At 50.9% G+C, this 11366-nt stretch overlaps 1 protein-coding gene across 1 annotated transcript; it reads right to left on the reverse strand.

The window, feature by feature from the left end:
• Positions 1 to 6888: 6888 nt before the first annotated feature.
• Positions 6889 to 11354, reverse strand: RTL5 (retrotransposon Gag like 5). Its single transcript, XM_058536172.1, has 2 exons — positions 7844 to 11354; positions 6889 to 7384 (listed from the first exon to the last, which is right to left on the reverse strand). The coding sequence occupies exon 1, from the start codon at positions 11193 to 11195 to the stop codon at positions 9492 to 9494; it is 1704 nt and encodes a 567-aa protein (XP_058392155.1). The 5' UTR covers positions 11196 to 11354; the 3' UTR covers positions 6889 to 7384; positions 7844 to 9491.
• Between the last annotated feature and the right edge of the window lie 12 nt (positions 11355 to 11366).

Below are 11366 nucleotides of genomic sequence, written 5' to 3' on the forward strand. Positions count from 1 at the left end.
ATAGGTTTATTTGGAGTTTCTATTTCTTCTTCAGTCATTTTCAATAATTTGTGTCTTTCTAGGAGTTTATGCATTTCATCTAAGTTATATAATTTATTGTCATGCAATTGTTCATAGTATTCCTTTATAATCCTTTCTATTTCTGTAAGTTTGATTGTAATGTCTCCTCTCTCATTTCTGATTTCAGTAATTGAGGTCTTCTCTCTTTTATTCTTGGTCAATCCAGCTAACCAAAGTTCTTTTGAACTCTCATTTGGTCCTTAGTCTCCTTCTGCCTGTGTTTGGAAGCCTTGGCCAAGAACATATATATATTTCTTTTATAGTCAAGAAAATAAGTCTTCTTTACATTGTAGTGTGTGGAGCTCTCAGCCTGAACCCCCAAAGCATACTGTTCTGTTCCCTTGACTAACTGAGACAGATTCATTCTGAACCAGCCTCTTTATTAGCCAACCGCTATAGTTCAAGAGGCTATCACAATCCCACCCTCTCACTTTGGAAATTAAGCTGCAGACTTTTTAGCACATGGCCATTAGCCAAGTATTGCTCATTTCTGAGTAAATATGGGGGCCTGGGGAAAAGCAGAAGGTGGTGGACCCTGGCCAGCTGGGACCTCCCCCAGGCAAGGCATTGTGAGTAGGCCTGGGGCCTGGTCTTTATGAACAGTTCTCTCTTTGTGTCTTGAATGGGATCAGAGGCAAATTAGAAAAGCAGAGGCCTACTGCTGTTCTAACCATTTGTCTCCTTGGCCATGGTGCCCAGGACTGTGCTGCCCTGGTTGGCAGGACTCAGCTGACAGGTGGCAAAGTCAGAAAGTCAGGAAAAAGCATTTGGTGTTTTGGGAAAGTGCCAATTCTGACTGGCAATCTGGAGTGCATGGCACAGTTGGTAATCCTTCCCCTTCTCTCTGCAGGCACTAAGCCTGGCCGGGGGTAGAAGCATCCATTAGCTCAGAAAATGTCTTAGAGCCAGTGAAATGTCCACTTAAGGATTATTTCCAGACTAGTGGGAAATCTGTGTGTGCAAGCAATCCAAATTTTAACATGGAGCGAAACTCACCAAGATTTCACTGGTGAGGAAGTGGCAACAAATCACCTCTTAGGGATGGGTGTATGCTGATCTTGAAACTCAGACCAAGTGCAACAGCCTCAGCCCCACCCTGGGCTGCTGACTCAGACCCAAGAGGAAGAGGGAGCTGCCAGACTTCACAATTTCTATAAACAGTTCTTGAAAGAGAAACCACACACTTGTCTTTCTGCCAGCCCCCAGCTTCTCCTCGCAGCTGACAGTGCAGCCATTGTCTTTTCTCTGACACCCAAGGACAGGGCTCCTTAACTTAAGCTTCACAGACCTCCACGGGGTGTGTGGAGATAATTTAGGGGGTCTGTGAACTTGGACAGGAAAATTATTTGATCTTTTTTCCACTAACAGAAATTTAGCATTTCCTCAAATTAGGAATGTAGTCAACAAGCCATAATAGTATGAGCAGTATCCATGACTTTATCCCCAATGGACATCACAACTATTTTCATGTCACATTACAGTTGTTGTATCTCAAAAAAGTCACTTATGCTCATCATCACTTCAAAACTTAGTCTATAGACTTGCCGCTAAATCTTGTGATTTAATATATGATTAAAGTAGTAATATAGCTAGATCACAATTTCTTAAAAATATTTTATAACTATTTCAGTATGATTAGTTTCCTTTGTAATTCTACGTATGTTATCTTATGCATCTGAAAACATTATTCTGAGAAGGGGTCCAGAGGTTTCACCAAACTGCGAGAGGGATCCATGACCTAAAAGAGATTAAGACCCCTGTCCTGGATCTTGGCGCTCGCCTGCTCCACTGGCCTCATTTCTGATCCACAGAACTTTCCCGATTTTACTGGAGGGCTCGAAACCACTTGCACGCTAGTGCTATGACATTGGGCAAGTTAAACTTTCCATGCCATTTCTTAATCAGCAAAATGGGGAATGATAGCACTACCTACTTTATAGAGCTATTGTGATGATTCAACGAGTTAATAAATGTAAAGCCCTTAGTGCCCAACAAATAGTAAGTGCTAAAAGTGTTAGCTATTTTTATTGTTGTTGTTGGTTCATATCAATTATCTCACTAATATATATACTATTATTATCTCTGTTTTTAGAAAAAGGAAACTGAGGCTTAGAGAGGTGAAATGACCAACCCAAGGGTACACCACAAGGAAGTGGCAGAGCCAGGGTTCAAAGCCAGGTCTGTGTGACTCTCAAACTCAGTGGAGGTCACTCTCCACCACACCGCTGAGAGGGAATGATGGCCCCCCAAAGAGACAGAGGCCGTCAACAGGGTGCTCAGTTGAGAATGAATAACCAGCTGTGCAAGCTCCTGCTTTCTCTTCCCCAGCTTGTTCCTACTGTCCACACCTCCACCTTGATGGGCGTGTGTGCTTGCAGCTCCACTTGCATACCGTCAGCCCTCAGCCAGGTCTTAGGAGGCCAGTCCTCCTCCCAAAGGCTACTGCCAATGCAGCCCCCACCTGAGAAGGGGACAAGTGCATGTTCTCACACTGAATGGCAGCCTTGCAGCCACGAACTCATTTGAAGTCATGAACTAGCCTCTGCTCCCAGGTGGAACTCGTGCCTCAGGAAGCAGTGGGGTCGGGGGCAGGGGAGCAAGTGGGGACTCAGAAGGGCAGGAGCTTGTCTGGGGAGTGGAGGCAGTTTCATGGAGGAAGTGACCTTTGACCTGAGGAGATTGCCAGTCGGAGTGGGGCCAGGAGTGCTTGTGAATTTTTAAGGTAGAGGGAATAGGGTATGCAAAGGCCCAGAGGCATGAAAGGGCCTTGTATGTAAGGAAATAAAGAAGTAATTCAGGATGTCTGGGGTTTGGACTGAATGGAAGAGGGAAGAAGGATGGCATGGGCAGATGAGATGGCATAGGTAGTTTATGACCAGATAGTGAAGAATGCCAGAATCAGGTCCACAAGCCTTCCGCTAGAGGAAGGAGAGCCATTGAAGGGTTTTCGTATAGGAGCAACAGGACCAGATTTGTGTGTTCAAAGGACCATGCCCACTCCCTCCCCCCAGCATGTAGAAGGTGGATTGATTAGAAGGGGTAGAGACTAGAGGCTGGTGAGACCAGCAGGGAGGTTACTTCAGTAGTCCAGGTGAGAGATGAGGAGGGGCAGAACTGGAGGGAGAAGTCTGGAACTTCTGGACACTCTTTCTGGCTCATGTCTTCATGGTAAGTGGTGAGGAAGAGGTAGGACCTCAATTGCTGGGGACACTTGCCCTCCTGAAGTTTGGTTGTATATGGATCCTACGGGGCAAGGCTTCCTCGGGCCAGAGGACAATCACCATGAATTCACACACTAACACCTTCCATTTTAGCCTCTTTCTCATATTAACAGCCCACAGCAAGAGCAGAATAAAAAGCCTGGGCCCTACTTTCCAGCACCTCCCCCGAGGAGAGTTGCTGAGGTGAGGGGCCCCAGCTCTACCCCTCTGTGTGGCAGGCAGGATGGAGAGAGGGGACACAAGGAGCAGGTCAGAGCCTGCCCTCTGTCAAAGGAAATATCTACCCTCCTAAGCTTTCAGAGACTGTTTTCTTCCAAGTAGGTCCCACTGTTACCAGGGCAACCAAGAACCCTCGGCTTTGTGTTTCTGTGTCTGTTGAGTCCCTGGGGAGAAGTGGCCTGCAGAGCTTTCCCTAGTCTGGGCAAGATGCAGGAAGTGCTAGCCAGAGATAGAGCCCCCCCCACCTCACTTGGGGGTAATCTCTTGCCCTGTTAATGCCTGTTCTTATCCCCTGGGAGGGGCCAAGGCCCCATGTGAGTCAGTTCTGGCTGTCAAGGGTAAAGGCTTAGGCTCCAATGGACCTGGTTTCTTAGGGCCAGACTTCTGCACCCATCCTATAGCACATCTCTCTCAGAAGGGTGCAGTCTGAGCAGGTGTCCAGGAGGGGCGAGCTCACATCAGACCATGGTACATGCTAGGGGATCGTTGCACAAATATTTCTTGATCACTTACTATGTGCTAGTGGGGCATCTCCAGGCTGTTTCCTCCTCCCTGGAGCTCTAGGGGAAGGCTCAGAACCAAACTGGCCATTAAATGTCACCTGGGCTAGCTAGTCCCCATGGCTCTTTTCTGCACTGGGCTGGGCTGAGCTGGGCATTAGAATTGCCTGGGGATCTTTTCAGGAATAGAAATTCCTGGAGATTTTGATTCCAACAGCGTGGGTGTGAGTGGAGGATGGAGGTTAAGAGTTCTGGATGTCAAACTACTGGAGTTCACGGTCGAACTCTGCAAGTGGAGCAAGTGACCTTGAGCTGCCAGTTTCCTCACAGAATGAAGGGAACAATGGGCCCTGCTTCACAGGCAGCAAGATTTTCTCTGCCTTCCTCCATCCCTTGGGATCAGGGTTTTTATGACGCTCACCATCATTGTCACCTTCTACTGCCCCCACTCTTTCCTTCCTTCTTCCTTTCTTTTATTCTAATATTTCCTTACCCCTGACACGCAAAAGGGCTTCCATGAGGTGCAACCTGGTCGCCTTCCATTGGGCAGCCCGGACCCCAGGTGGGGCCTGACCGTCTCCTGGATCCCACACTCTGTTGCAGCAGCCCAGGAAGGCATTAGCATTTCTGGCAGCCACAGCAGTCTGCTGATTCATCCTGAGCCCCCATCAACTCAAGTTCTCAAATTGTTTTTTCCGCAAGTTTCTTCTAATCCACAGCTTCCCCACTCAGACTTCTGCAGCCGGTTTTCTGAACCTGACTGCAAAATCTCACATGTGCACCTAGTAAAGCTCATTTCAGCACATCCTTCCAGGTTAGGGAGATTTGGGGGGCTCCTGATTCCATTTTGGAGGGGAACCTTTAGTCCTCCAAGCTTCATGCCATCTGCAGATGCCCTTAGCAGGCTGCCTCTAGGTTTCCATCCAGCAGCCCATTTATTCAGTCATTTCTTTGTTTCTGCACCAAACTAGGACTGAGATCCTACTGTGTACCCAGCTCTGTGCTGGGCCCCGGGGACCCAACAGTGGCTAGACAGATGAGGAAGCTGTGGCCTGAGCAGGAATGGGACTCATGCAAGGTCCCAAATCCAGTCAGTGGCAGGGCTGGACTGGGATCCAGGGCTCCTTTCTCTATACTCACGGGGCTTCTGGCTGCAGGGTTGGGGCAAAGCTCACCCTACTCTTTTGCCTTCCTCCGACCTGCTCTATGGGCTATGACACTATCTGGGCTCACCTACCCCTACCTGCTATGGCATGAGAAACTTCAGGGCTGCTGGAGACCTTATCTGACCCCCTGAACCAGAACAGGGAGCCCCAGTGCTCACTGACGCAGCCCACGGCCCCACAGCCCTGTCCCTCCCTACAAGGGGCAGTCGGCCACACACTCAGGCATACTCATCACCATAAACTCAGCTCTGCCACTGGCCTGCCTTACTCTGCAGGCCCTTCCCTGCAGGGCAGAACTGCCACCTGGCTGGTTCTCCCAGAGCCTCCCGAGATAGTGGACCTGATGTATACCTGGTTGCTTTGGCAAAGACCCTGAATCCAGTCAGGTTGAGGCTTGAGCTCATCAGGGGGCTTTCCTGGGAAACAGCATGGTGTGTTCGGGTTGAGAGAGTATGGGTTTAGGAGTCACAAAGTATGGGTATGAGTCCCCCATGGAACCTAATATCTCTGAGATTCAGGTCCCTCAGCTCTAAAATGAGACACCATTAGAGCCTCACTGAGTTGTTGTGGGAATGCAATGAGATGCTATTGGTGAAAGTGCCTGGCATGTGGTCAGAAACACACTGGTTTCATCCCTCCCTCCCTCCCTTCCTTCCCTTTAAAGGGGTAAAGCAAATATGCCTCTGAAACTGGGCTTTGTTTCTCACTGCACTCCTGTGAGCTGGGGGGCGGGTGGGCAGGACAGAGCAGACGGGGGAGGCAGTAGGGCCAGCGAGTGGAGGCAGAGAGGGGCAAAGTGTCCCTGGAGCTGACTAATGGACAGCTGCAGGGCTGTGAAGAAGCCACTTACCAGGTGTAAATCTTTAGCCAGTGACTTCTCCTCTCTAAGCCTGTTCTCTCATCTGTAAGATGAGGGTAAGATGAAATGAGATATCGGATGTGAAGTGCCTGGCACAGCACTTGTACCTAAGTAGGGGGCTTCATAAACATTCCCACCCACTGGCCCCAGAAAAAAAAAAATCCCCATTGATGGCTGGGAAACTTGAGCAAATCCCAGAATGAGATTCAGTTTCTTCTGACCCCACAGTCTGTGAGGAGCAGTGAAATCTTGCTAGGAAGGTCTCTGTGTGGACTGCTCTGGGGATTTGTGTTTAAAATCGTCACCAGCTAGCTCACTGGTGTCCAATAGCACCACCTAGTGCCCAAAAGTGGAGGGGCCCTCCCGCCTCATCCTGCCTTGCCTCCCTACTTCCCTCCCTCAGTCGTTTGTGTTTGTGTGTGTGTGTGTGTGTGTGTGTGTGTGTGTGTGTGTGTGTTTGGGGACTCAGGGGGGCACTATTATAGGATGGTAGGATGGTAGGCCTGGGCCACTCATACCTTTATATCCAAGTAAGTGGCGAACTCATGCTATTTTTCAAGATGTCTAGTCCCTCCGCTTCCCTCCCAACAACTTCTGCCATCCACAAATGTGTAGGACTCTAGGTAGGGCCCTTGAGCATTGCTGGGCCTTAGTTTCCTCCTGTAAGGATTTCAAGGCTTCAGGTTAGGGTTGATTCAGGCAAGGTGCCTGGGAAGTACCTGATGCCTACTGGGTACCCATCTATGCTTACTCAATAACCCAGAGAGACACAGTCTTTACACACCCTTGATATTTTTATTGAGGAGAAAGCTTTAGCATACAGAACAACTTCTTATCTTCACAACACAGTAATGCAACAATAACACAATCACAATAACACATTTATTTCAAACGAGTTTCCTCCCGAGTCTCTGGGAGTCCTTGGGCTGCCTTCACACCCCTGCATGCATTTTCCCCCCCAACCCCTCTTTCAACCCAAGAAGGCACCCAAAGCCCATAGTTCCTCTTACAGCTCTTATGGCTGTTACATCACAACAAATATTGAAGATCTGGGAAGAGGGGAAGAGGGTCAAAGGGAAGTCCAAGTCCCCTTGCCACCAGAGGGCCAGAAACCAGCTCACTGCTCATCAGCTCTTTCCCTGGCTGAGGCTGCAAGGGCTCAGGGTGAGAAGCACCATGGGAACAGGCGGGGCCTGTGCCGAGGGGGGTCCCTGGAGGTGGAGGTGCAAGGCACCTGTCCTTTGCACTTCTCCGGCAGGGACATGGGCAGCAGGACCAGCGTGTCGACCTTCACCAAACAGGGTCCACAGCCTCGAAAAATGGTGGTTCCTCTTCTGGAACTCTCTCCTGAAGAAAGAGCTGAAAAACAGACAAAATTTTCTTTACAGGGTTGTTGACTCCTACACTGATGGGGATGGGGAAAACCAGGCAACTGAAATGTCTAACAAATTAGGAGAATGCTTAAATAAATTATTCAGTATGCATGACTGCATAGGTGGCAGCCATTTTAAATCCTGCTGATCAAGAGCTTGCAGGATGATCAGAGCTTTGAAAAGATGCGAGGACACACTAGAAAGAAAGGCAGCAAAGTGTTCATAGTGCTTGCGTCTGTGTGGTGGGATTCTGAATGTTTGGGGTTTTCTGTCCTTACAGTTTTCTCTATTTTCAAAATTTTCTATAATGACTATGTATTATTTTTCTCTTCACAGGGGGTGGGGGCCGGGGGGCGGCTTTTTAAAAGGTAGCAACAGGTTATAGGAGCCCAGCTCCACTGATCCCCAGGCTGAGAAATATGTGATAAACAAAAGGGCTTCTTACCTCCCACTGATGAATAGAGACCTCACCAGAAAGCAGCTGGGAGGACTGGGTTTCTCTGTGACTCCTCTTCCTCCAGCTTCTTCCTCTTGCCTCCAGGCTCAAAATTCTAAGGCTGGGCTGAGGTTATCTGTCAGACTCCGATGAGGAACAGAGGCTTAATTTACTATGTTTTCTTCCCTCTGGCCATAGACACTTTGGCTGCACTCGCTCAGCTGCCAGCACTGTGCAGGAAGCTCAGTGTCAAGGGCAGTTCAGGTCAGCAGTGGATTTGGCTGGCATTCTGTGGCCAGAGTGACATAGTGTGTATTTTTCACTGCAGAACCAGTGTTTTCTGGACCCATGGCAAGCAGCAGGACTTTCTAAGGGTACCTAGGTTAGCACCTAGAAGTCCCAGGAGTTACTAGGAGGCAGTGCCCCTCTTAAGCCTCACCATCTAATCAAAGCCCCACACCAGGCCATGGCTTGCCCCCCATGTGAGAGACGTGAGGACATCCCAGCTGGAAGGCTGCAGTGGGTGCAGTCTCTTGTAGAGAGAACCTTCCTCTCTCCTCTCAGAACTAAGGAATCCTTTAAGTCAAAGTTAAAGACCAGGCCTTGGGCCCTCTCTCTCTTTGGAGGTCTGGGAAGGCAAGGCCAATTAGGCCTCCTCTGGAATCCCAAGGATGGCAAGTCTCCTGCAAAAACCTTTGGCTGGGGGCTGCAGTCCAAGGGGAAGGAGACCACCGTCCCTAAGGAAAGAGTGACTGCTTACAATGTCAAACTGAGTTGTTACTGCTTCTTTCTCCTCCTCTGCCTCCTCCCCCACCCAACTGCTGACGCTTTAGGCAACATTAAGGAAAAGGGAAGAGCCTGGGACATTGGGCTCTTGGACATTGGGGGTGACAAGGAGGGCAGTGTGCTAAGAGGAGAGGGCCCCAGATTTGGCAACCCTGTCCAAGGGCCCCGATACAGTAGTCTGTGGGAAGATGAAACCAGCTTGCTCAGTCAGTCAAGGACAAATCTCAGCCAAGTTGTCCATTTGATGTGTCATTTTGTACACTGTCACTGAGCTAGATGTAGCATCCTCTTCGAGACCCTTCTGCTGGAGGTGTGGCTTGAAGCAAGTGCAGGCTTCTGGGCACTTTTCTTGATACCATCCTGCTCTCCACCGATTATATCTAGTAAGTGGCCTCAATGGCTTTAGGAGTTCAGTACAGCCTGTCCTTTTGCTCATTGGGGCAGGTCAGTGAGGCAGTGGGTGAAGTCATGGTGAGCCAGTCAGAGGATAAAACCGTAGAACACAGGGTGAATAAACACAGGAGAGGTGAGGGTTAGGAATAACTAGAAGGGAAATACAAGAGGGTGACCAGTTCATTTATGGGAACAGGCCCGGAAGCCTGCTCTCTAGCTTGTGGCAGGACTGAGCAGAGTCCACGCCAAGAGGACAGCTATTGCTGATCCCTCTCCTCCCAGGTGGCTTTGGTCAGGCACGTGTCGCTTGCTCGTCATGGCTGCAAGAAGGTCTGGAGTTCTACAGGTCTTCTTCAGGTTCTGCAGGTCTGGAACTCCCTTAAGTACTGGTCAGCAAATGGGGCAGGTGTGGCAGCAATAGCAGGGGTAGGGGACGCAGTAGAAGGGTGTGTTCTGGGTGGCCATCTCACCCCAGCACTCACACGCGAATTCGGCCACGTGCAGCCCGGTGGCCCCCCTGTCTCGGAGTGAGGCGGAACAGCACCGGGGGACGTCTTCGAATTTGGCGTTGCCCCAAGCGACCTGCACGGCGAATCAGTGGTGGTGAACTGTAGAATGGTGAATTGGTACCTGGAAGGCCCTCCAGAAGTGGAACTCGGTTCTGGTTCCTCCGTCTGCTGGGCTGTATTATGGGAGGTGATGCCTCTAGGAAATTTTCATGATAGTAGCCAGAAGTCTGAGATGAAGCGTGGGCATAGGTCGGCTCCATCTCCATCAGCTCGTCTAGGTCATCATCTTGGGTCTCATCCTCTGTCTCTTGCTCCTGTTCTGGCTCCTGCTCTGGTTCTTGCTCTGGCTCCTGGCCCCGATCCTCCTCCTCTTCTTCCTTATCTTTATTCGCATCTTTCTCCTCATTCTTCTTCCTCATCATCGCCTCCTCTTCCTCATCCTCCTCCTCCACATCCACCTCCTCTACGTCCTCCTCCTCCTCCTCCTCTTTCTGTTTCATCTCCTCCTTCTTCCTCATCTCTTCCTCCTTCTTCCTCCTGTCCTCCTCCTCCTTCTGCCTCATCTCTTGCTGAATAGCTCTCACGCACCTCCGCTGGTCCTTGCTGTAAAGCCTGCGCCTGTGTGCCTCTTCATCTTCAGCCCCACTGTAGTAGTCTTCACTTTCATCGATATTAGAATCTGCAGCAAAAGGGAAGAAGATATTTCGAACCCCAGGGAGCGGGATTGGCTTGGGGACACGCACTTTTCTTTCTATCTCCATGCATTCGAGAATCAGCTCGTCCAGGTCAGCCATTTCAGTTGACCATAAGAGCTCCTTACGGAAGAATTCTGACAGGCCTTTGAGAAATTGGTTTTGAAGGCGGCAGTCATCCCACGACAAGAATTGGGCCAGGAACTGAAAGGCATCTGCATAGCTGCCAAGGGTACAGTCTCCCTGCTTGAGCTTGCGAATGGCCTTTTTAGCCACACTTGGTGGGATGGGGCCACAGAATTCCTTACGGATTTCATCCAGGAAGCGCGGGAAGTTGGCATGCAGGGGGCTTCCTTCCTGGGTGACTGAGATGGCCCAGTCTTTGGCTTCACCAGTGAAAAAGGAGATCAGAAAGGCCACTCGCTCAGCGCCCCCGGGGAAATGATCCTCATGGTCGGCTATGAAGGTCTCCAGCTGCATAAGGAATTCAGCCAGGTAGACTGGGTCGCCAGAAAAGGGCTCTATCTCAGGCCGCTCCAGCAGCGGCAGCAGAGGCTGCGAGGGCAGCTCCTTCGATGGGGGCGGGGGCAGCGCCGGCGGGGGCGGGATGGGCAGCGGAGGAGGGTCGACCAGCCCGTCCGATGTGCCGCAATCCTGGATCACGCTGATCAACAGTTCGTCTGAGGCATACTCGGGCTCCATGCGCGGGGGAGGCCAGCACAGGAAGGGGAGTTCGCCCTCAGGAACGGCGTCGATCTCACTGAGCGGGAACTCAAAGTTCTCCTCGGCAAGGACGGGCACCACGGGCACTGGCCAGCGGATGTAGCTCGAGACATTGCCGCGCAAGGAGTTAACCTCGGCCAGGGCTCTTCCGAGCTGAAGACCCAAATTGGCATTCTCCCCGCGAAGGGCATTTAATTCTTCTCGCAGGGCCACGTTCGCCATGCGGAGGCTATTGAGATTTCCTGCTGCCTCGGACATCTGGGCTAGCTCGGGGCCGCGGGTCTGCGGGCGAGGGCGGGGGGCGGGGTGCTAGCGGCCTCGAGAGGAGGCCGAAATGCGGCGGCGGAGCGCGGCAGGGGAACGAAGTGCGGCAGCGGGGCGAGGGAGAGGCCGAGCCACACCCACCGGGGCGAGCACGGCCCGGCTTCT

The sequence above is a fragment of the Diceros bicornis genome, chromosome X, assembly GCF_020826845.1.
Source record: "Diceros bicornis minor isolate mBicDic1 chromosome X, mDicBic1.mat.cur, whole genome shotgun sequence".
Taxonomy (NCBI): domain Eukaryota; kingdom Metazoa; phylum Chordata; class Mammalia; order Perissodactyla; family Rhinocerotidae; genus Diceros; species Diceros bicornis.

What these genes read in the sequence shown, in the direction of transcription:
- RTL5 (XM_058536172.1), bottom strand. Translation starts at nt 11,195, where the DNA reads ATGTCCGAGGCAGCAGGAAATCTCAATAGCCTCCGCATGGCGAACGTG.